The 23,609-nt window shown below is 31.0% G+C and overlaps 1 protein-coding gene across 1 annotated transcript in view; it reads left to right on the top strand.

The window, feature by feature from the left end:
• The window catches only part of LOC114338199 (uncharacterized protein KIAA0825 homolog), a 107,720-nt gene extending 85,284 nt beyond the window's left edge, over positions 1-22,436 (top strand). The window contains exon 11 of the mRNA XM_050658840.1: positions 21,922-22,436. Coding sequence (XP_050514797.1) covers positions 21,922-22,104 — 183 coding nt within the window. The 3' untranslated portion in view covers positions 22,105-22,436. The remainder of the gene's footprint in view (positions 1-21,921) is intronic.
• The last annotated feature ends 1,173 nt before the right edge of the window (positions 22,437-23,609 follow it).

Genomic DNA, 23,609 nt, shown 5'->3' with positions numbered 1-23,609 from the left:
ATGTTTTTGCAAAATCATTTTTATTATAATATTTAGAATTATTTTCGTCATTTTTTAAATTAAGTTAATAGTGTAAATCTTCTTCTTGCATAAACTATCCAAAGTATTTCTGTAACTTCATCATTTTCTGACTTATAGTGTTGCAAAAAAAATTAATTTGGGATAAACAAATTAAATAACTTTTAAACTATTTGACCGATTGCTTTGAAATTTAGGGTATGATTTAAGCACCAGAAGCAACCAATCAGAATAGACTTATTAAGCGAACGCCATATTGAAGATTTTTATTATAAGTGTCTATACGATTTATAAGTACTCTCAAATTTGTTTAAAGTGCTTAACTTTTTGGTAATAGACGAAAATAGCGAAAATTTACCGTTTTTTGGAAGTTGGAAGTTGGAAGCATTTGAACTGTGGGTGTATAGAAGAATCCTGAAGATATCATGGACCGAGCATATAACAAACAACGAAGTCATGAGAAGAGTCAACAAAAGTCTGGAAATATTGGAAACCATCAAGACACGAAAGCTGCAGTACCTGGGGCATGTTATGGGTAATGAGAGATACAACATACTTCAGTTGATTATACAGGGGAAAATCCAGGGCAAGAGAAGTGTAGGAAGGAGACGAATTTCGTGGTTGCGTAACTTGAGGGAATGGTACGGATGCACATCAACCGAACTGTTTAGAGCAGCAGCATCTAAGATTAGAATAGCCATGATGATTGCCAACCTCCGTCGCGGAGATGGCACGTGAAGAAGAAGAGAAGACCGTTTTTTGATCTTCATTTGTTTATAACTATGTATATCATCAAAATCGGCTGCAGTAAACATATAGGTTATTATTATAGATGTCCATACAACCAAAAATTTGGTTTCGGCCTGGAGGGGGTTGTGTCAGCAACAGGATATTTTTTCCTTATTTCTCTGAACTAAAAGAAGGAAAAGGCGATAGACAGTCCACCCAGCATGGATATCATAATTAGCTGGGTACTTTGTCACACATTTAATTAAATGTTCGTCATTCATTGTAGAATGTAACTTCTTCTTCTTTAGCAGCCTCTTCTGGTCCAGTCCTAGACATAGGCCTCCCCTTATGTTTTCCATATTCGCCTATATTATTGTGCCATCCATTTTTTTATTGTCGTCGATATATTTCCTTTATGTGCTATTGGTCGCTATTGTATTATTCTCTTTGCCAATTTCAATAGCATATTTTACTTTACATCTTCGTTTCTCATAATATGATCTCTTAAGCTTGTATTTATCATAAGTATCTCAGGCCTCTGGCTAGGAGCGCAACAGGCCTTGTAGGCTAGGGCTAAAATGTTTACATTTCTGATTACATAAATAATATAATAACTAACTTAATATAACTTACATGACTTATAAAACTTATAAATTTTATTTATTTACACTTCAGTCTTTTTATACACTTCTTCACCACCTCCCTCCATCTCTTTCTGTCCAATGCTAGTTCTTTACATATGTAATGTATCAATATAATAATATATTAATATAATAATGTATTACTATGCTATAATATAATGTATAATAATATATAAACACACCGATAAGCCGGACTGATCAAGAACAACTAAAATAGTTCCTTATTAATAGAACGAACGTTGCCCAGCTGACAAGTAGTTTATGGTATGACGGAGTGGGGAGAACATGGGACGGGTACGTGAAACGGTACGGGCAAATCTTTGGTACGGGTACGGTACCCCAGGCTGTGGGTGAAAAAACGTGATATAATTCAGGAATTTTTGAAACCTATCAGGTGTTGTAAAGGACGATGCCAGGAATAACTTCTACTAAAATGTAACCAAAAATATTGTGCGCTTTTTTTTATTGCGATTTTCAATTGTCAAATTTGCAATTTTTAATGATTTTTAATTTTGCAGCTTAGGATATTGATTTTAGAGAAAAACTTTTTAATAGAAAGTTGTAGTAAATTAAAAAACCTACAATTTGAGGTATGGTAAGTTTAATTTCGTTAATTGGTTATTGCAGAACAGCCTGCGAAAAGTCCAAAATGGCCGTTTTATACAATTGCATTATTTATTGTACAAATAATTTTTTTATTGTTTAAAGCTTTAAAATGAAGATCTTTCAATTCCAAACATAAAAAAAATTGTAAAGCCAAATTAACGAATTTTTTGCTTAGATATTATAAATTGTTTATCCCAAGAGGTCAAATGTTGAAGGCTACACCTTTTTGAAAAAAAAACCGTAGAGAGTTGGTGAAATATCCAATCTCCTTCTAAAGAGTTATATTTTCATATTCTGATGTAAATAAATGCGTAAACGTTTTTAAACCTCTAATTTTTTGGTTTGAAAATAAGGTGGCAAATTTCGTTATAAACATTTAGAGCTGAAGCGGCCCTGTACATCCTATGAGTTTTTAACTTACAGATTATTGTTGCTGAAGATGAAACGAAGATTTATAAAAAAATAAAAAATATCTACGACCAACTGAAGCCGAGATAATTTTTGGGTTTGAAAATAAGGGGGCAAATTTCGTTATAAACATTTAGAGCTGAAGCGGCCCTGTACATCCTATGAGTTTCTGACTTACAGATTACTGTTGCTGAAGATGAAACGAAGATTTATAAAAAAATAAAAAATTTCTACAGCCAACTGAAGCCGAGATAATTGTTTTTTTTTTCTTAAATCGTAGTGCCTTTATTTATAACAATTAAGAAATTATTTTACAGTCATTGACTAAAGAAAGACTATATTAGCTTAAAATAAAAATTATTATATAATATAATTACATTTAATTATTAAAAATTATTTTTAAAATCGGTGCTTTTGCAAACGGCCGAATTTTGCAAATCCCCCGACTCGCTTCAAATCCGCACGCTCGGAAAATTTTTACGTAACTTGCATTAAATTTTGACAGAAAACAATTTAATAATATTACCATTATAATATACAGTCTATTTTGCCCATAAGAACTTTTTATCAGGATGATTCAAAGAGTATTTTCCCAAAGTATGAACGAAATCCACTGGGACCTAATTTCCATAAGGTTTGTGCGGGATACTTTGACATAAATGTCAAAGTGATTAATTTAAAATTAAAATTAAAAACATTAATTATAAAAAATATTAGTTGGTCAAAGCTGTGGTATATATTTTTACCTTAAATATACTTACGTTTTAAATACTGAATTAAAGTTTTTTAATATTCCCTAATATGTAATTATAAATTAATCTATTAATCTTAGCGCCATCTACACGATAATTGAAGGGTCCGGTCGTAAAACTTGTTAAGTGACAAAATAAAAAAACTGATTTATCACATTTTGAATCTAAAAACTAACAAAATAATTTTGTTTGAAATCAGCCGTCAAATAAAATATTTTAGAAATATAATGCTCTCATATTAAAACAAAAAGATATTGTTTTTTATCAAATTAAATTGTTTTTCAAATTTTAACAAGAAGAAATTTAGAAAAAAATGCTACTGAAGCGTTCTAGTGTTTTGAAGTGAAGTAAAATTTCTTTAGAATGGTTTATATTAATTTAAAACTCATCGCACTTTGCACAAGTGCCAGATTTAATATTTCAATATTGTAATCAAGGCTCATATACTCTTTATCCGTGTTATCAGGTCGGCTGTAATGGCTTTCATATCGAGGTAAAGAGTCTATGAAACGATGAACTGCGTCAATGTCATTTTGCAAATACTTTCTTTTTTGGTTTCCGTGTCTACCTCTGCGGTCTTTTTCAGGAATAATAAACACCCTTCTTAAACTTACTCACAATATATTCCACTCGACCTCTACCGATTCCATGCAAAGAAATAAATGCATTTTTGCAAATTTTTAAACTTTTGTTGTTTGATTGAATAGAGTAGTCAAAAGTAGAAGTCCTCCTCGTATCCCTTTTTCTGGTCTTTCGTTTTATATTCTTTCTACGCATACATCCGAATAGATAAGTATTTTGTATATCATAGCTTGAGAGCTGCCAGAACTTAGAAAATATTTTGGAGCGCTCATCTGCTGATATTATCTCAAAACATTTTCCTTTACATGTACATGGAGGCCCAACAACTTTCTTGCTTACTTCACCACCACTTCCTCTGTATTTTTTTATATTTCTCTCCAGAATCTTTTAATAGTTTTGTTTTATTTTGTCTGTTTATCTGTCTCTTTCGTTTTCTTCCCTTCTTTGCATTAATATTCTAAAAAAATATAAAGGACATCGCACACATTTTATGGAAAATATAATGTCACTCAAATTCAATAAAATTTATACCAATAGATTCGTTTTAAATTAACGATCAAATCTTATCATTACGCCAACTCTCTATTTTCAAAAATAAGAGCAGAAATTGATATAAATAAATCTGAAATCAAATGGGTAGGTACATAAGTTAGAGAGAGAAAAAATATTTTAAAATACCCAGATTTTCGGTACTCCATAAATCAGCGGATTAGTTTCACTAATCCGCTTAGGCCCAGCGGGATTTAAGCTGTTATGAATAGCACTCAGAGCAATAATGAGTGTAAACTAACATTTTATGGACTCCAAAAATGTGATTTCGATAAACTTTAATTGCAATTTGCGCCGTAATTAATCATAATTAAGAGTTGGCGCAATGATAAGAATTGATCGTTATATTAAAACGAATCTAATCGTATAAATTTTATTGAATTTGAGTGACATTATATTTTCCATAAGATGTGTGCGATGTCCTTTAGTATGTTAAATAATGTCAACCTACTAAGTAATATGACTATCTATTTCTGCAAGTAAAACGTGTTATATGCATCATATCACTTAACAGATTTTACTAATATAATAAATAAATATCACTAATAGCAAGTAAAACGTGGTATCTGCCATCACTTAACATATTTTACATGCAGTGTTAGAATCTTAACCTAAAAACTTACTTGTTCTAAATCGGAACTTTCGATTGAACTTTCTTCGTCACTATAGTTTGGATCCGAATTTGAGCCCTCAAAGGGCTCTTCTGCTGAAGAAACATCACTATTTTTCGACATTTTTAAGCATAAAATAAAATAAAACAGGCAACTTGTTAAGTACACTTATAGCGTGCTCACTGCAGTTCACAGGTTTTACATGCAAAAAACATAATATTAGACAATTAACAGATTTTGACGATGTGAAGTAGTGACATCTATGAGTCAAATTTTGAAATTTTGAAAATTGAAATCTGTAATATGGTTACTTAACAAATTTTTCATGCAAAAACATTTAAATCTTAGGCAATGTTACTTAACATGTTTTACGACCGGACCCTTCAATTGTGAAAGTATCCGAAGTAATAAATTCATATTTTATCAATAGAACGTCAAAATGATTAGCAAAATCTTAAAAAAATCGATTACAATTTAATTACTTCTTTGCGTTGTAAATATTAAGCGATAACAATTAAATAATAAATTTAAAAATTACCGGTGAAAGGTGAATTAGCAATCCGCTAGGAGCGACACCAGCGAAGCTCAGAGCGTATACCAATCTCTCAAGTTCTTTAAATATGAGATTCTTCTTCGTCCTGGATTGCGTTTGCCCGTTATTTTCCGTTGTATAATATTTTGCAGCAACCCATATTTGGGACTTCTCATTACATGTCCGAAATACTCCAGCTTTATCTTCTTGATGCTTTTTATAATCTCAGTAGTCTTGCTGAGTCGTTCTAGTATTATGGAGTTTCGAATCTTCTCCACCCAAGAAACTTTTAAAATTCTTCTATAGCACCTCATATCGAAAGCCTCAAGGCGATTCAGATCGATTTTACGCACACCTCAGGATTCGACACCATAAAGTTAGACCGAGAACACGTAGCAGCGAAGTAGGCGGATCCTCAATGCCAATTTTAGGTCTCTGTTACATCCTAGGCTCTATCCTAGATCTAATTTGGCCGTGAGTCTCTGCATTACAATTTAATTAATATCCAAGGTAAACAATTTGATCAACTTGCTTAAATTTGGTATTATTTCCACATACAGTGATGAGCCCGCTAATAACCGGAAAAATAAAGCAAAAGATGGAAAACATATTACATAAGTTGTGAGATAAAAAGAAATGAGACTAGTGAAGGTGGAAAATATAGCAATGAAACCTATAAATTAACATTATATTTATTGTTTCCCATCTTTAGACGTATTAGAGGAGTATGTCAACTGAAACTGTTACTGTCACAATTGCAGTTGCCAAACTCGTCCGATACGTGTAAAGGTGGGAATCAATCAATAAAATATAAATTTATAAGATTTTATCGCTAAATTTTCCACCTCCACTAGTTTTATTTCTTTTTATATCACAATTTAATGTTTTCCATGTTTTGCGTTATTTTGCCGGTTATTAGCCCGCTCATCACTGTATACGGTTTTATATTCTGTTGTTTACTTATTACGAGTATTTTGGTTTTTCGTATGTTCTGATTAGTGTTGCCCAAAATCGGTCTTGGTCTTGCAGTCTTGGTCTTGTTCTTGCGTTTTAGCAAGACCAAGACCAAGACCAAGACCGCCTTATTTTAGCAAGACCAAGACCAAGACTGACCGTGCAAGACTTGAGCAAGAACAAGACCAAGCCTGCGAGACTCTTGCGTCTTGCAGTTTGAGTGTCGTTTTATGGAATAATACAAGGTGTAACAAAAATACAGGTCATAAATTTAATCACATATTTTGGGATCAAAAATAGTTCGATTCAACCTAACTTACCTTAGTACAAATGTGCACATAAAAAAAGTTACAGCCCTTTGAAGTTACAAAATGAAAATCGATTTTTTCCAATATATCGAAAACTATTGGAGATTTTTTATTGAAAATGAACATGTGGCATTCTTAAGGCATTCTTAAGAAAAAATTATAGTGAAATTTAGACACCCGACAAAAATTTTATGGGGGTTTGGTCCCTTTAAACCCCCCCAAACTTTTGTGTACGTTTCAATTTGATTATAATTGTAGTACGATTAGTTAAACACAATGCTTTAAAAACTTCTTTGCCTCTTGGTACTTTTTCGAAAAGTCAGTATTTGTCGAAATATTTTGCATATTATTTGTCAAATCCACCACACATTTGTATATGGCCACATATATGTTATGTTCATCTGTGATATGGCTAAGTACGATTATGGAGACTTGATAATAATAGGAAAATTTATTTATGATTTACATATTTAGGTATATTTTAAATTTAAACCATATTAAAAAAGAAGTCACATCTCGATAAAATGTGCCTTATCGAAAAAATACACAGAAGCAAAAAAGTTTTAAAAACACTGTGTTTAACTAATGGTATCGCAGTAATAGTTTAATTGGAACGTACACAACCATTTGGGGGGTTTAAAGGAACAAAACCCCCATAAAATCTCTACGTAAACATATTAGAAAAGAAGCCGCAACTCGATAAAAACTGCCTTGTCGAAAAAATACTAAGAACCAAAAACGTTTTAAAAATATTGAATTTAACTAATAGTATCACAATAATAATTTAATTGGAACGTACACAAAAGTTTGGGTGGGGGGAATAAAACCCCATAACATTTTTATGGGGTGCACAAATTTCACTATAATTTTTCTTTAAGATATTCCTGCCATAAAAATGCCACATGTCCATTTTCAATAAAAAATCTCTAAATTTTTCGATATATTGGAAAAAATCGATTTTCATTTTGTAACTTCAAAGGGCTGTAACTTTTTTATATGCATATTTGTACTAAGGTAAGTTAGGTTCATTAGAACTATTTTTGGTACACCCTGTATATTAGTTCGGGTATATGCTTAGAGACTATGAGATACAGAAAAATATGTAACAAAATTTTGGAAAAATGGATTTATCCGCATTATGAACAATACGATGAACATACATACCGAATTAAAAATATGAACACTTATTTATTGGATACGTATTCAGAGGTCATAATAAATTATTATACAATGTAAAAATAAAATATTTCATTCTTTCCTAATATCAGACGACGCCTTCGCTCCGAAATTAATTATAATTGAGCAATTGTCTAGATTTTGAGAATAGCAACCTTTCATAAAATAATCTTCTTGTGTTGTGTGTATAACAATATCGCATTGAAACTTTTAAAGAAGTATGTCGCCTATAAGGTGATAAAAATATAATACGAATACCATATTCACTGTTACGGAAAACCACTCAATTGTTTTTCCTTATCCATATCGTAAAGACAAAAGACTAAACGTCCTACTTTTTGCAGGGTGTGCAATTAGATATTAGATCAATCGGCCAAACAAAATTTTTTGCTGAAAAAGCACTAGATAAGATAATGCCTGGCTACCATGTATAGCCCATTCGCGCACGGTAAAATGTTAAAAAACCTTCAAATTTCAAAAAAAGAGATATTTATTATTATATAAAAAGAGATATTGGCCGATGTGTGATTTGGCCATTGTTTTTTTATTGTTAATGAAAAATTTATGAGAGGATGGGTGATCGGGCTGCATTAAAAACTAAAAAACAATATTTTCTAAAATGAAATACATAAACAAATTACTTATCGACAACTGATAAATAAAGTTTAAACTTCAGTTTAAGCACTTCGAGATTTCGAAAATAATATTTTTTTCCACCTACCTCTACCGAAAGTATACTTTTCCGGACCTGATTGTAGGGAGCAAAGTTGTACTTGTCCTCCCTAGGGAGGAAAAGTAAAAGTAACGTCATATGTCATTGATGAAATATAACTTATTGACGCCCTGTATAATATCTATTTTCTATTACGTAAGTATCTATACATTCTAACATTTATTTATAAAACACTCTGTATTTTGCAGAATGGTAAAAAACAGTAAATTTTTATTTTGATTTAACAATGTTTACATTAATAATTTGACTTATATTTGACAGTTGACAGTTATATTATGTACCTACTTGTTCGATTTAGTTCTAATAAATTTTGTTGGTTAGTTACATAAAATAAATTAAGTAAAAATAAAAAATTACTTGTTATTTGAGGAAGGTGGAAAAACCATATGTATAACATGGGAGTAAAGTGCCTTTTCCTCCCTTGGATGATTACTGCCCTCCGCTACGCGTCGGGCAGTAAACTTCATTCTCGGGAGGAAAAGTAGCACTTTCCTCCCTTGTTATACAAATAGCTATTACTTGTGTTTTTGAGCCTTGAACATCGTCATTTTTCGATTTTTTTCAGTTTTAAATTGTTTATAACTCGGAAACGAATAACTTTAGACAAAAACTACAAAAGACCTTTTTTGTTCCATATGATTCAAAGAACCTAAAATAAGTCTGCCAGGGCTGAAGGAATTGATTTTTATAATTTGTTTCATTTTTTTTTTAAATAAATATAGAAATAACTCAGAAATTACGGCATTTCGGTATAGGAAATATTACATGAAAATTAATTAGTAGTTATTATGGTTCAAAATGCAAAAATATACTGGGTGTTCTATTCGAAATACTAAAAAGTTCATTATATTTTCAAAAAAACTCAAGATCTGGTAACAATCTGTAAAATTACCACTATAATATCGGCCGCATTAGAAGACCTTTACTCACCAAATTCTATAAAAATCGTTAAAGTCGTTTCCGAGATATTTGAGGCGTTCCATACATAAAACTCACTCTGTATAAATGTTATATAATTAAACTGCGTGTATTACTTTGTATTAATTCTTGTTAAAAAAAGTCAATTTTAAAATTTTCAACTAATAGCAAACAAAAATTTTCAACTAATAATAGTGTCAATGCTATTGCGTACTGTGCTGTAATTTAATTTGTATTTTTTTTTATTTTTTATTTGAATAAATGGCAAATTGCAGAACTCTTTTATTCCATTTCATTTCATATACCTAATGTGAGAGTCCATCAATCCCTTTCTAGACAGATAATATTCTTTAAGATACAGTCTAGATAAGTTTATGTCATTTGTTTGATTTTTTGTGTTTTCACCATGTTTTAGCACATGTCAGGTTATTAAATGCAAACGTTTATTAAGAAACAGACTGACTCCCGTGGGACATGGTAGACAGCCCAGTTAGTTAGAGTATAGGCAGGGATAGTTTAGATCGTGGGTTCAAACCCACCTAATGTGAATTGTTTATTAATAAATAGCAATGTGCTAGTGGGTAACTGCGAGACTTGCAAGACTCTTGCTGCAAGACCAAGACCAAGACCAAGAGTGGGAGTGCAATATCAAGACCAAGACCAAGACCAGGTGTACTGGTGCAAGACCAAGACCAAGACTGTTTAAGTCTCGTCTTGGTCTTGCATTTGGGCAACACTAGTTCTGATCCAGACCTGCCTCCTTACAACTCTCAACGACACTATCAAGACAAGTAATGTTTGGAGATCTTCTTGAGTAGAAACTAGTACTGTGTCGTCCGCATAACACGAATTATTGATACCTTTACCGTTCACAATTATTCCTTTTTCCCTGAATGATCAGACGTAAAAGATCATATTTTTCAGGGCCTTCTGACCTCCCCATTTCTAATTCTATTCACCAAGCTTATTTTTAGTAGTCGTTTAATACCCGCATCGCAAAGGCTTTGAAGCGATTAAGCATAGCATCAATTATTAGAGACCATGCTTCCAGTCTATACATATACAGTAGAACTAGAAATATATAGTAATATGTCATTCGAATGCGAAGGTGAATACTAAGATCGTGGCTGAAAAAGTACGTTTCTCATTTTGGCAAAGGTAATTTGGGCTTTTCAGCTATTCGGCTTTTAATTTCGGAGGTTGGATTCTAGTTCTCATTAATATTATTGCCATAATATTCTCATTTATATTATTGCATATATACTCGAGTTTCTCTACTCTGTCCAGTGTGGCAAATCCTGCTTTTATACCGTCATCCTGTATATAATTTCGTTTGTTTACAATCATAAACTATTGCTAAACTATTACTATTACTTTTTTACTCTTTTCTAATTTTTCTACGTTCATTTACACTAATAACACATTCTTTAAGAGGATCGGTACTTATTTTCGGCTGCAATGCTATTCAAATGGGGATTCATTTTTTTCGAATCCTGAGAAAACTAAGTATTTTTGAAAAATTTAAAAGCAGAATGAAAGATTACGTTATTAGCGAGGGCCAAAAATCCCTGAGAACTTCTATAATTTTTATTTTAATAAGTTACAGGGGTGAAAAACTAAGAGAAAATGTAGTGTGATTTTTAATTTCAAATATCTCATTCGAAAGAAACATCTTATATATTCTAAGGGACTTTCGGCCCTCGATAATAATTTAGTCTTTCATTTTGTGTTTAAATTTTTTTTAAATATTTATTGTTTTTTCAGGATTCGAAAAAAATGGACACCATGTCCATGGAAATCGAACATTCGCTATATTTGTCATACAACGCACTCATTCGAATATAATGTTATGACAAGACTCAAGACAGTGACAAGTAGAGATATGTCCGACCCGCTATTTTGATATAGCAGTTCATTCTGCTACTGCTTTTTAACGCTTTTACGATGATAATAAAATCAATCAAAGAGTTGTTCATTAAATAGTATTGATAGTGTATTTGAAAAATAATAATTGATTTAAGGCGTACAATTAATAAAAATTTATTTATTGTTTATATATTATTTATGGAAAATCCAAGTACTTCAAGTCATTAAAGTTCAAATAAAAGTATTATTTTATAAGAGTTTGTTCCAATAACCGTAAATAGGTACGAGTTTAGCTATAAAGTAAAGTGTATTTGGTGGCATAAAATGTAGTAAATGCTAATGCTTCAAGTACGTACTACATTTTTGAAGATTGCACTACACTTAAAAAACATTTCTCCGTAGTATTTGCTACTATTTACCAGCCTACATAGAAGAATGTACTACGCTTTTGAACTATGTGCTTGTTTAGTAGTATTTTGCTTCAGTTTAAGTGAAGTTGATGGGTGGACGTCTTCGGCGTAGGTATTGTTTTGTTACAATATGACAGCATTTATGAATGTGTGTCATAGAAAAATTTACAAACTAAGAAGAAGAGTCTTCATTTTTGGGTCATTCTTTTATCAAATAAAATTTAATAATTGTGAAGAAGATTAACAAATAACAATTGTTCATTTTCATCCTCGCGTAACTCTTTTGTCGTTTCGGATCTGAGTCGCTCATTTTTACTCATGTACAATTCTAATAAATTGGTAAGTAAAAATGTAAATTCACAAATCACAAGCACATGGAAAACTAATTCCATCACGATTGGTGTACTGCAGACACGGCTGGCGCTACGCTTTTTAGTAGATACTTCTGGTCAGTAGTAGGTACTTCTGTTGTGTAGTAAGTTCTTCTCAACAAACGCACCTACTTTTATGTAAAAGAAAATGCTAAAAAGTAGTGAATTATTTCTTGAGTGAATTATTAAATGTTGGCTTCATATTTTAATAAAGATGATTTTAAGATTTTATAATTAAAGGCTTCGCTATTCACGGAGAGTTTTAACGCTTTTTTTTTTCTCGAAGAAAAATAATAAAATGACAGTTTCGGCTCCTTTTCCTAAGTGACTTCTCTATTGAGGTTGACGGTCAATATGGCAAATTTCTCTCTATTCTGGGCTAGATGAATTAAGTGATTTCCTGTTGTGCGGGTCCAATCTCTGATGTTTCGGAGCCAAGATCTCTTCTTTCTTCTTTAACTCCTTTTACCTTCGATCTTGCCAGTTAATATTACTTGGAGCTGCTCAAATTCCCTATGGCGCATTATGTGTCCTAGATATGACGTCTATCTAATTTTGATAGTATTGACCAGATGAGGACGTGTGTTTATTATTTTCAGTAATTTTTCATTCGTGGTTCTGCTGGCCCAGCTTATTCTTAACATTCGGAGGTTCATCCACATTTCGAATAAATTTCGAATACATTTCGAATTTGTTAACGTCATACTGTTTTAATGTTCAGGTCTCGCAACCATATAGTAATAGAGACCACACATTCACACATTAGTGTTATCAATCTTATTGTGACTGATAGCTTGGGGTTACAGAGCATTTTACGCATGATCATGAAACCAGACCTTGCTATTTCAATGCGTCTTATAATTTCTTTTCATTGGTTTAGTTGAGTATTTAGCTCTCTGCCCAGGTATATAAAGCTTTGGGAACTCTGAAGAATGACTTTAACAGCCTGTGATTTTCTTCTGATAAATATGTCCATCCATACCTTAAGTTGGCTTCTGTTTCCGCTAATAAACTTTTTTTCTTTTTTGACTATTTGTATAGTATATAAATAATGGTAACCAATGAATACATAATTATTGAAAAAATAGTCCTATCATTTATACAAGTGAAGGTTATTCAAGAATATTCAAAAACTGAACGAAACCGAAATAGCCATCTCTACCTTTCTAATGACAATGTCACTGTCAACCTAATGTTTACATCTGCAGTTTCCATACCAGTGAGAATTTTACTACACGTAATTTGCCGTGTAAAGACAGAAAAGTAGGGATAGCCGTAAAATATTTGTGAATTATGTACCCATAGCCTTAATGTATTGTTGTAGAATTGTTTTTGAAAAAAATTCAGAAAATAAATTTATATCAGGGACCACGAGAGAATAGATTTTGATTCACCCTGTATATGACCAAAAAATTGTATAATTTCGTTAGTAATCAGTAGTTCCGGGAAGGTGAAATCGTTAATAGGTTGTTTTTAAAGGATTTTCAGACAATAGTTCGGAAATATTTAGTCCGTTCTTTAACGGTAAAATATTGCAAAACCTCTAAATTTTAAAGAACCGCTTGGATTGACATGAAATTTGGCATACACATAGCTAACAAGTCAAAGAAAAAGTGATATTGTGCCGATATGTGCTTTTGCCCCGGGGGTGCTTTTCGCCCCCTCTTGGGGGTGAAAAAGTATTCGTCCAAAGTAAGTCCGGAAATTGATAAACTGACTAATTTTAAGTAACTTTTGTTCTATAGAGTTTTTTCACTAAGTCAATACTTTTCGAGTTATTTGCCAGTGAATATGTTCATTTTTTCAACAAAATAACCATACTTTTGACGGTTTTTTGCAAATATCTCAAATATTACGTATTTTTGTATATATCATGTTTCTATACCTAATAGAAGCAGAGTTATAGCTAGTTAAAAATAGGTTCATATTCGTTAAATTCCAAATGGAATACTTTAACGTGAAATAACCAAAAATGAAGCACATTTCGGGGAAAACTCATTACAACTTATTTAAAGTGTTTAAAAAAAGCTTTATTTTTGTTTTTAAAAAAAAATTTCTAGCATCAAAAGTAAACAAGTTACGCTAAAAATAAAGTTAGTCCCTTTTTTTTGGTAAAAAAATCGGGAAAATCACCCCCTAATTAGTATCGCAAATGAACTTAATCGTTACGACTTCACAAGTTTCTTGACCCGTGTATGTATTGTTTATGTGATCTGTAAGTTTCATCGGTTCAAAGTCCTTATTTTTAAAAGGGCTGTAGTTAAAAGGGGTTGAACGAGTCACTCATCACGAATGTATGCAAATTTAGAAACACCAAATCTCAATCAATTTTTGTCTAACAAAAAAACAAAAAAATACATGATATTCAGAAAAGCAATGCTGACTTTTTTGTTTTTCGAGATTTTTGGTATCTCTAACAATTTTTAAGTTATTTTGAAAAAAACATATTTATATAAAGTTACGTGGAAGTTGACTAAATGTGTACAGCCAAAACCCGACAAGTGCCAAAAAAAATGTTTTTTGTTTTAGCTTTCACTTCATTTTAATAATTTTTTAACAAAATGATTCATTTATAATGTTATTTACTTTAATATTTTTCAGTCATTAAATCATTTTTAAATTCAAACGATTTTTAATTTCAAATTAAAGTTTAAAACGTCGATTCCTCAAAACTTTAAAAAGTGGAGTTAGTTGGTTTTGGCAGTAAGCCGACGATATAAACACAACATAAGTAAAATAATTTGTGGAGCGGTAACGATTAATTTCATTTAAGTTGCTAATTAGGGGGTGGTCTTCCCGATTTTTTTTTTGCAAAACAAAGGCGACCAGCTTTATTTTGAGCGTAAGTTGTTTAAATTTAATGCTAGAAACTTTTTATAAAAACGTAAGTAAAGCTTTTTTTAAACACTTTAAAAAAGTTATAATGGGTTTTCCCCAAAAAGTGCTTAATTTATTTCACTTCGAAATATTCTATTTTTTATAATTTTTCACTTATATTTACTTATATACTTATATTTTATATAGACTTATATTTTTGTGCCATATCGGCACAATATCACTTTTTTTCTTTGACATGTAGGTAAGCTATGCGTATGCCAAATTTCATGTCAATCCAAGCGGTTTTTTAAAATTTAGAGCAAAAACCGTGAAATAATGGACTAATTAGAAAGTGCAGGTTATTTCGTTTTGTGGACATCAATATGATTTTTTAAATAATTCGGAGAAGGTTTAAAACGGTAAACAAAATTTATTGAGTTTAGAATGTAAGGCTTTTGTGTAGTTTTTTTAAACAAACGATAGTAATTTAATGCCTGTGAGAATTTTAACAAAATGGAAAGTTGGATACAAATTAAGTCGGTTTTTTGAGAGAGGAAAGAGGTCACTGTGTTATGAACATCGAGAGAGAGAGAGAGCAGTCCAGTTTTTTTTTTGAAAAGTGATAAGTCAGTGTAAAAGTGGTGAGATCGGCCTTTGCGAGCAGAAAGGAGTTGAAACAGAATCGTTGACCGGTTGAAAAGTAGATCTTCCAGTGTCCGAGGAAGATTCCTTTGTTCTGTCTAGCACGAGTAGCTGATTGGTATCCACTTGCACAAGATATTGAGCAAGAAGAAAACTGAGGGGAGAATTCGAGCGAGTCCTGATTTTGTTTGTGTTTGAAGCAGTTTGGACGAGAGGGACCTTTTCGCGACATCCAAGGAGCACGTGTGGAAGAATCAAGGACGGCGCAGTCTGGGAAAAGAAGGAGTGAAGAAACAAAAAGGTTAGTCAAATCATTTGTCGAAACGGAGAGAACTTGTTTATATCCACACCATATATGCTTATTTTTTTTTATTGAACAGTTCGATAATTCAGTTAGTCATTTCAACTTTAAGGAATCAATTCAAAAGGAGAAAAGTAAAGTTTATTAAATTTGGTATGAATAAACAATAATTTCTTTAAATATTTTTTTTGTTAGAACAAGGAGACATCAGAATTAAAGTTTGATTTATTAAATAAGAGATTGCTGCAACAAATTTTAGACAAGGCGAAATCGGCGGATTCGAAGGGAAAAATATTCCCATGAGATTTTTTTGCATAATCACATTCGTGAGATATCCCAGAATAAGGTTCAATAAGTCGCCCACGTGAAAAGTGGGCCAATTTTTTTTTAACAAATTTTTTTTTAATCAAATTGCAAGAATTAATATTTTTCGCCCGAACAATTTTTTCTTTAATTTTTTGGACCATTCTGGACAAAAAAGATCTCTTATAATTTTTCTCTAAATTTGATCGTTTTCGACTTATAAGCAATTTAAAATTGAAAAAAACGAAAAATGGCGATTTTCAAGGCTTAATAACTCGGTTAAAAGTTATTATTATGAAAGTCAATATATGACTAAATTAAAGTTTAAAGCCCCCCCTACAAGATCCTGAAGAAATTTTTGTCATTATTTTATTACTAAGCCGTAATTTTTAAGTAATAATAATAAGCACCATGCACGTGTGCGGCCGCTGTAAATTCTGAGTGCGAGAGAGAAGCCATTCCAGCAGTCCAATTGTGCATCTTACTCGCACTCACATTTACAGCGGCGTCAATACGATCTAACAGCTCATTGTTATTAATTAAAAATAACAGGTTAGTAGTAAATTAATGATACAGATTTCTTCAGGATAATGTAGCGGCGACTTTAAACTTTGATTTAGTCACTTTCTGACTTTCATAATAATAATTTTTAACCGAGATATTAAGTCTTAAAAATGGCCCTTTCGCGTTTTTCAAATTTTAAATTGCTTATAACTCGAAAAAGATCAACTTCAGAGAAAAATTATAACAGAGCTTTTTTGTCCAGAATGGTCCAAAAAACCTAAAAAAAATAGTCCAGGCCAAAAATATTGATTTTTGCAATTTGATTAAAAAAAAAATTGTTAAAAAAAATTGGCCCACTTTTCACGTGGGCGACTTCTTGAACCTTATTCTGGGATGTCTCACGAATGTGATTATGCAAAAATATCTCATGGGAATATTTTTCCCAACGAACCCGCCCTTTCCGCTTTGTCTATTTAGATTTTAGTATTTTTTAAATCATAATATACACGGCTTATTTGATAAATAAATAATAGATTACATTTATATGATATTGTTTTTAATTTCCCTGTTCTATCCTGGAAGAAGTAAGCAACTAGAAATACTAGAAACCACAAATCAAAGGTATTGTTTCAAATACAAAAATAGCCCTGAGAATAAAGTTTATTGGAAAAGTTAATTTGAATTTGTTTTGTTTTCGATAGGCAGTAATTAAAAGAATTGAGTAATTAATTAAATTAAGAAATTTGCTAATTAATCTAAATAAAGAGATAAAATAGAGCACAACAGTATAGAATGACTAAGATAAACTATTAGTCTTTCCAGAGCCGTCTCAACCCGGGGGTGCAAGGGGTGCGAGGCACCCGGGCGCTAAGTCCAAGGGGCGCAAGCCGAACATTTGCTAAGCTCAAAATGGCGCTTTTTGTCCTTAAAAGACCTAAAAATAACAAAAACATACAAGTGCACTTTCGGTATTTTTTATAAAGGCTATTAATGCTTACTACACCTACAATACGCAAATTAAAATACTATTAAAACCCATACTATTAAAATACAAAGGCTATTAATACGAAACCCATTTACATCCGGAAAAATGAAAGATTACCCATGAACGATCAAATTAATCACATATTTTGTATTTGCTGTCTTTTTCCATAAATATCAAAACAAGAGAGAGAGATTATTAATAATCTGAATAATATGTGATTGATAATATAATCGTTCATGGGTAATCTTTCATTTTTCCGACTATAGTTTTCCGACAATAATTTCAAAAAGGTGACACGAACACTATTTTGACCAATATTGAATGTCGAGTAACAATGAATCACCATCTTGTAAAAATTATCAGTGTATCCGATTCTGCTGATAAAAGTATAATTGCCGTTGGGGAGCTATGTATGTATCCCACTTTTAGCGACGCCTTTTATAATAGGAAAATATAAATGCTGATTTTAGAAAACCTAATTTTCTTCACTACGTTTGCGCCAGAGACGTTTATTACGTTTTTAGAAAGACACGAGAGAAGGGTAGCCATTTAATTTCTGTAAAAACATATATATAGATCTAAAAAAAAGACTTACTAGAAAGTCATACAGTAGACTCTGTCAATTCAGCAGCAGTTGAACGCGAAAGAAAAAGTTGGACGGCTGTTTTAGAAAGAATTATCGAAATAATAACATTTTTAGCACGACAAAATTTACCATTAAGAGGAACCAGTCAAAGGATACATGAATAGGATAACTTTTTTGAAATTAATAGAATGTATTTCCAATTTTGATAATACGCTATCAGAACACATTACACGAATTGTTGTCAAATCTTCCTTTTTTCTGGAAATCTAACGAACTTTCTTATTTTAAATGGAACACCCTGTATATATTTTTTGAGTTTTGAAGTGCTTAAGAAATTCTGATTATTTTTTATCTTATATTCCTTATAACTAAATGCCATAATTTCGGAGTTATTGCGACATTTATTAAACAAAATTTAAAAAAATTATAGAAATCAATTTTTTCGGCCCGGTTAGACATTTCTTAGGTTCTTTGGATCATTGGGAATAAAAAAAGGTTTTTTGTGATTTTTCTCTAAAGTTAATCGTTTCCGAGTTATAAGCAATTTACAACTGAAAACAAATAAAAAATGACGATTTAAAGGTTCAAAAACACAACTATTAGCTTTAGAGAAAATTTATAAAAGACCTTTTTGTTATTCCCAATAATCCAAAAAAACTAAAAAAATGGCTAACCGGGCCGAAAAAATTGATTTTTAAATTTTCTTTAAAATTGTTTTTAATAAATATTATAATAACTGCGAAATTATGGCATTTAGGTATAGGGAACATTACATGAAAAATAATCAGTATTTCTTAGATACTTAAAAACGTAAAAATATATAGTAGCCTAATAAAATAAAAAAAAAGTCAAAATCTAAATTCGTACAGGTTAAAACAAATTTTATATCAAAGTTTAGGTGGGTACAAAAGATGTTTTCAAGAAAGTATCCAAATCATACAAGGGGATCATTGTTTAAATAATTAAAAAGGGGTCATTTTTGCAAAAAAAAATACTTTTTTAACTGCTGAGGCAATTCACTCATTAATAAAGGTCTATGGGATTTTTTTTCAAAGTTGAAGAGTAAATCTTTCACATAAGAATTACTAAATTAAATTTGACCCCCTATTTATTTAAATAATTGTATATAAAACTTTAAAAACAAATTTGCAAAAATTATTTTTAGCGTTTTAAATAAGCACTATAAAATATTTTATTTTACAGATTAAGTTGCGCTATGTTACCATTATTACTCAAAAAAAAATTGGTCGAAAAATATTTAATAATTTTTGAGATATTGAATTTATTTATTAAATATTACTATATTTTCAATTGCAAAAACGTGGTTGTTTCCAAAGAAATATTCACCTGCTTAAGATCTCATTACTTTTATTTTTATGTATATTTTCGATAAATGTATTGATAAATTCAAATTTCTATCTAATTCCCCCCTAAAATGACATTTGAAAATTATTCAAATTTGTTTATAATTTGTTTTTTTAATAACGTCGCGGGGATTAAGTATTTTGAAATGCCGTTTCGATAATTGGGTTCCTGGGATTTTTTTACTAATTAACAAAATTTTTTGTAGTTTTTTCTTCTTCTTTTTTTTTTCTTGGAGTTATACTACTACGGGCCCTTTTAGGGTTAAGTTTTATTAAGAATGTCGAATCTCTGAGTTGTAGATTCTAGACCTAAAAATATTAAGATTTAACTAAAATCTCTTAAATAAAATGTGGCTACTTACTGAGTTACAGGGTGTTTTATTTAAAAATTTAAAAATTATTTTTACCAAGTACTTTAAAACTATTTGACGTAACCTTATCGTACTTGGCAGAAAGTGTAGCTATTATACACCCTACTAAATTGTGATTAATAAACGTTTCTAGCTAGTGCCAGAGGCGTACGATAGGGGATAGTGAATGATTGACCCTTCCCAAATTCTACACCACTGAGTGAATTACTATTTTAGCGAAATTTTTCGATTCTCCAATACTTTGTATGTAAATAACTTTATTGGTATCGATAAAGTCATCAGTTTGAGAGATATTGGAAGTTTAAAATGAATGAATGAATGAATCGAAATAACTATGCCGTTTCATTTTTAACGTCCAATATCTCGAAAACTAATGACTAATCGTTACCAGTAAAGAGTATATTATTTACATAGAAAGTATTGGACAATCTAAAAATTTGGCTAAAATAGTAATTCCCTCAGTGGCGTAGAATTTGGGAAGGGTCAACCATTAACTATCCCCTGTCGTACGCCTCTGGTAGTAGCTAGAAACTTTTATTTATCACAATTTAGTAGACTGTATAGTACCCACACTTTCTGCCAAGTATGATAAGGATGTGTCAAATAGATTGAAATTTCTTGGTAAAAATAATTTTTAAATTTTTAAATAAAACACCATGTAACTCAGTTAGTAGCCACATTTTATTTAAGTGATTTTAGACCAACCTTAATATTTTTAGGTCTATAATCTGCAACTTAGAGATTCGACATTCTTAATGAAACTTAACCCTAAAAGGACCCGTAGTAATACAACTCCAAGAAAAAAAAAGGAGAAGAAAGAAAGACAAAAAAATTTGTTAATTAGTGAAAAATTCCCAGGAACCCAATTATCGAAACGGCATTTCCAAATATTTAATCCCCGCGACGTTATTAAAAAAACAAATTATAAACAAATTTGAATAATTTTCAAATGCCATTTTAGGGGGAAGTTTAATTAAAATTTGAATTCATCAATACATTTATCGAAAATATACATAAAAATAAAAATAATAAGATATAACACAGGTGAATTTTTTTTGGCAACAACCGCGTTTTTGCAATTGAAAATGGAGTAACATTTAATAAACAAATTCAATATCTCAAAAAATATTAAATATTTTTGGACCAATTTCTTTTTAATAATATTGATAATATAGCGTAACTTCTCCTGTAAAATAACATATTTTATAGTGCTTATTTAAAACGCAGAAAATAATTTTTCGCAAATTTGTTTTTAAAGTTTTATGTATAATTATTTAAATAAATAGCGGTCAAATTTAATTTAGTAAGTCTTATGTGAAATATTTGCCCTTCAACTTTGCAGAAAACAATCCTGTAAACCTTCATAAGTAATTGAATGACCTCACCAGTTAATAAAGTATTTTTTTGCAAAAATGACCCCTTTTTAATTATTTAAACAATGATCCCCTTGTATGATTTGGATACTTTCTTGGAAATATCTTTTGTACCCACCTAAAGTTTGATATAAAATTTATTTCAACCTGTACGAATTTACATTTTGATTTACATGTAGTGTAATTTTATTTTACTAGACTATACAGTGTCCTATTTAAAATAAGAAAGTTCATTAGATTTCCAGAGAAACAGAAGATTTGACAACAATGTAATTACCACTATAATATCGGCCGCATTAGAATACCCTGACTCACCAAAATCTACAAAAATCGTTTTAGCGGTTTCCGAGAAATTACCGTGTTTCCATACTTTCTCGCTACCCTGGATAATCTTCTGTCAAAATGGGGCGCAAAGATGAGTCTTGCACCCGGCGCCGTGTATGCTTAAGACGTCCCTGAGTCTTTCCATATTTTTATGCAGGCAGTTTCATTAATAGCAGCTCTGTTTTAGCTCTTATCCGGAAACTGGCATCCAAATTGGTTAAGCCTTCTACAAAATGCTAGAGGTCTTAGTGCAGATAGAGTCTGGAAGCAGTTATCGCTTAGATGGGAGTTTCGGAATGTTAATGCTACTGCCATTCCCCCTCACATTTCCCAAATGATTGGTAATATTACCGCTATATTTAAGCAATAACAAAAAAATAGTTAAAAAGTATACAAAGATTATAATTTTAGAAAACCAATTCTAGAAAAATAGTGGTACCTACATTAGGCGGTACTGTAGGGGGCGCGCATATGAAATGCCTCCCGAAGAAGGGTTTCTTACCTGTCGCTAAAATGGTCACATATGAATTGCCTCCCAAGCTCTAAATAAATTACATGCTTCTAATCTTTATGTGAAGGTGAGACGTTGCCACATCTTCGTCCCTTTGTACATTTTTGGTAAAATTGGTATTCTGTTATTTAATTTATTTTATTTTCAACCTATATGTATTAAACATTATTAACACTAAGCAGTATTTATAAATTTCAACTAACTTATACATATATACTTAATTAGTTTTATAACCATTATAATATAATAACCATTATTTTTTGTTATTAATAATTTGACAAAAAATACAAAAACATAAAAAGTATTTTATAAATTTATTAAAAATAACATCACAAAAAATTTATTTGGAAAATATTACAAAATGTGTATAGAAATATAAAGTTACAAAATATTTTTCCTAAATTTATATGATAGGTACTACTTTGACAAACTCTAATCTATTTATTTTACATTCTCTTAATTCTAAAATGTTTTCATTTAGAAAATTTATTTTTGCTTTACTTTCCGCAAAAAATTTTTTTAGTGTAGAAACAGAATTCATTTTAATGTAGGTTTTTATTTGAAATTGTAAAATTATATCAATAAACTGTTCAACGCTATCTATACTACGGGAATCATCCCTAGAGAAATGTTGACATCAGCATTTGTGTGTTTGCCAAAAAAAGTGAATGCCAAAGAATGCAGTGACTACCGAACCATAAGCTTAATGTCACATACCTTGAAAATTCTGCTGAAAATTATCCACGCCAGAGTACACTCTAAACTGGAGCTGGATATTAGTGACACTCAATATGGGTTCCGCAATGGAATGGGCACCAGAGAGGCATTATTCTCCTTCAACGTGCTGACACAGAGATGTTTGGATGTTAACCGTTCTCTTTACGTCTGTTTTATAGACTACAATAAAGCGTTTGATAAAATAAAACATGACCGACTCATGGAAATTCTAAAAACTAAAAACCTAGATGAAAGAGATTTAAGACTAATAACACATCTCTATTACAATCAGCGAGCAATAGTAAGAATTGAAACAGAAACATCTGAAGAAATGGAAATAAAAAGAGGAGTCAGGCAAGGCTGCATACTATCACCTCTATTATTTAACGCTTATTCTGAAGAGGTAATGCGAGAAACTCTGGAAGATGAAACAGTCGGCATAAGAGTAAATGGAGTCTTAGTTAACAACATCAGATATGCAGATGATACAGTAATAATAGCCGATAATTTACAAGACCTGCAAATACTCATGAGTAAAATAGTAAGGTGTAGTAGGGAGTACGGACTCTCTCTCAATATCAAAAAGACAAAGTTTATGAAAATTAGTAAAAACAACCATAATACTAACGAAATCTTGATAGTAGAGG

The sequence above is a fragment of the Diabrotica virgifera genome, chromosome 8 (assembly GCF_917563875.1).
Source record: "Diabrotica virgifera virgifera chromosome 8, PGI_DIABVI_V3a".
In the NCBI taxonomy this organism is placed as follows: Eukaryota; Metazoa; Arthropoda; class Insecta; order Coleoptera; family Chrysomelidae; genus Diabrotica; species Diabrotica virgifera.
This window is presented reverse-complemented; position numbering and strand designations above follow the sequence as displayed.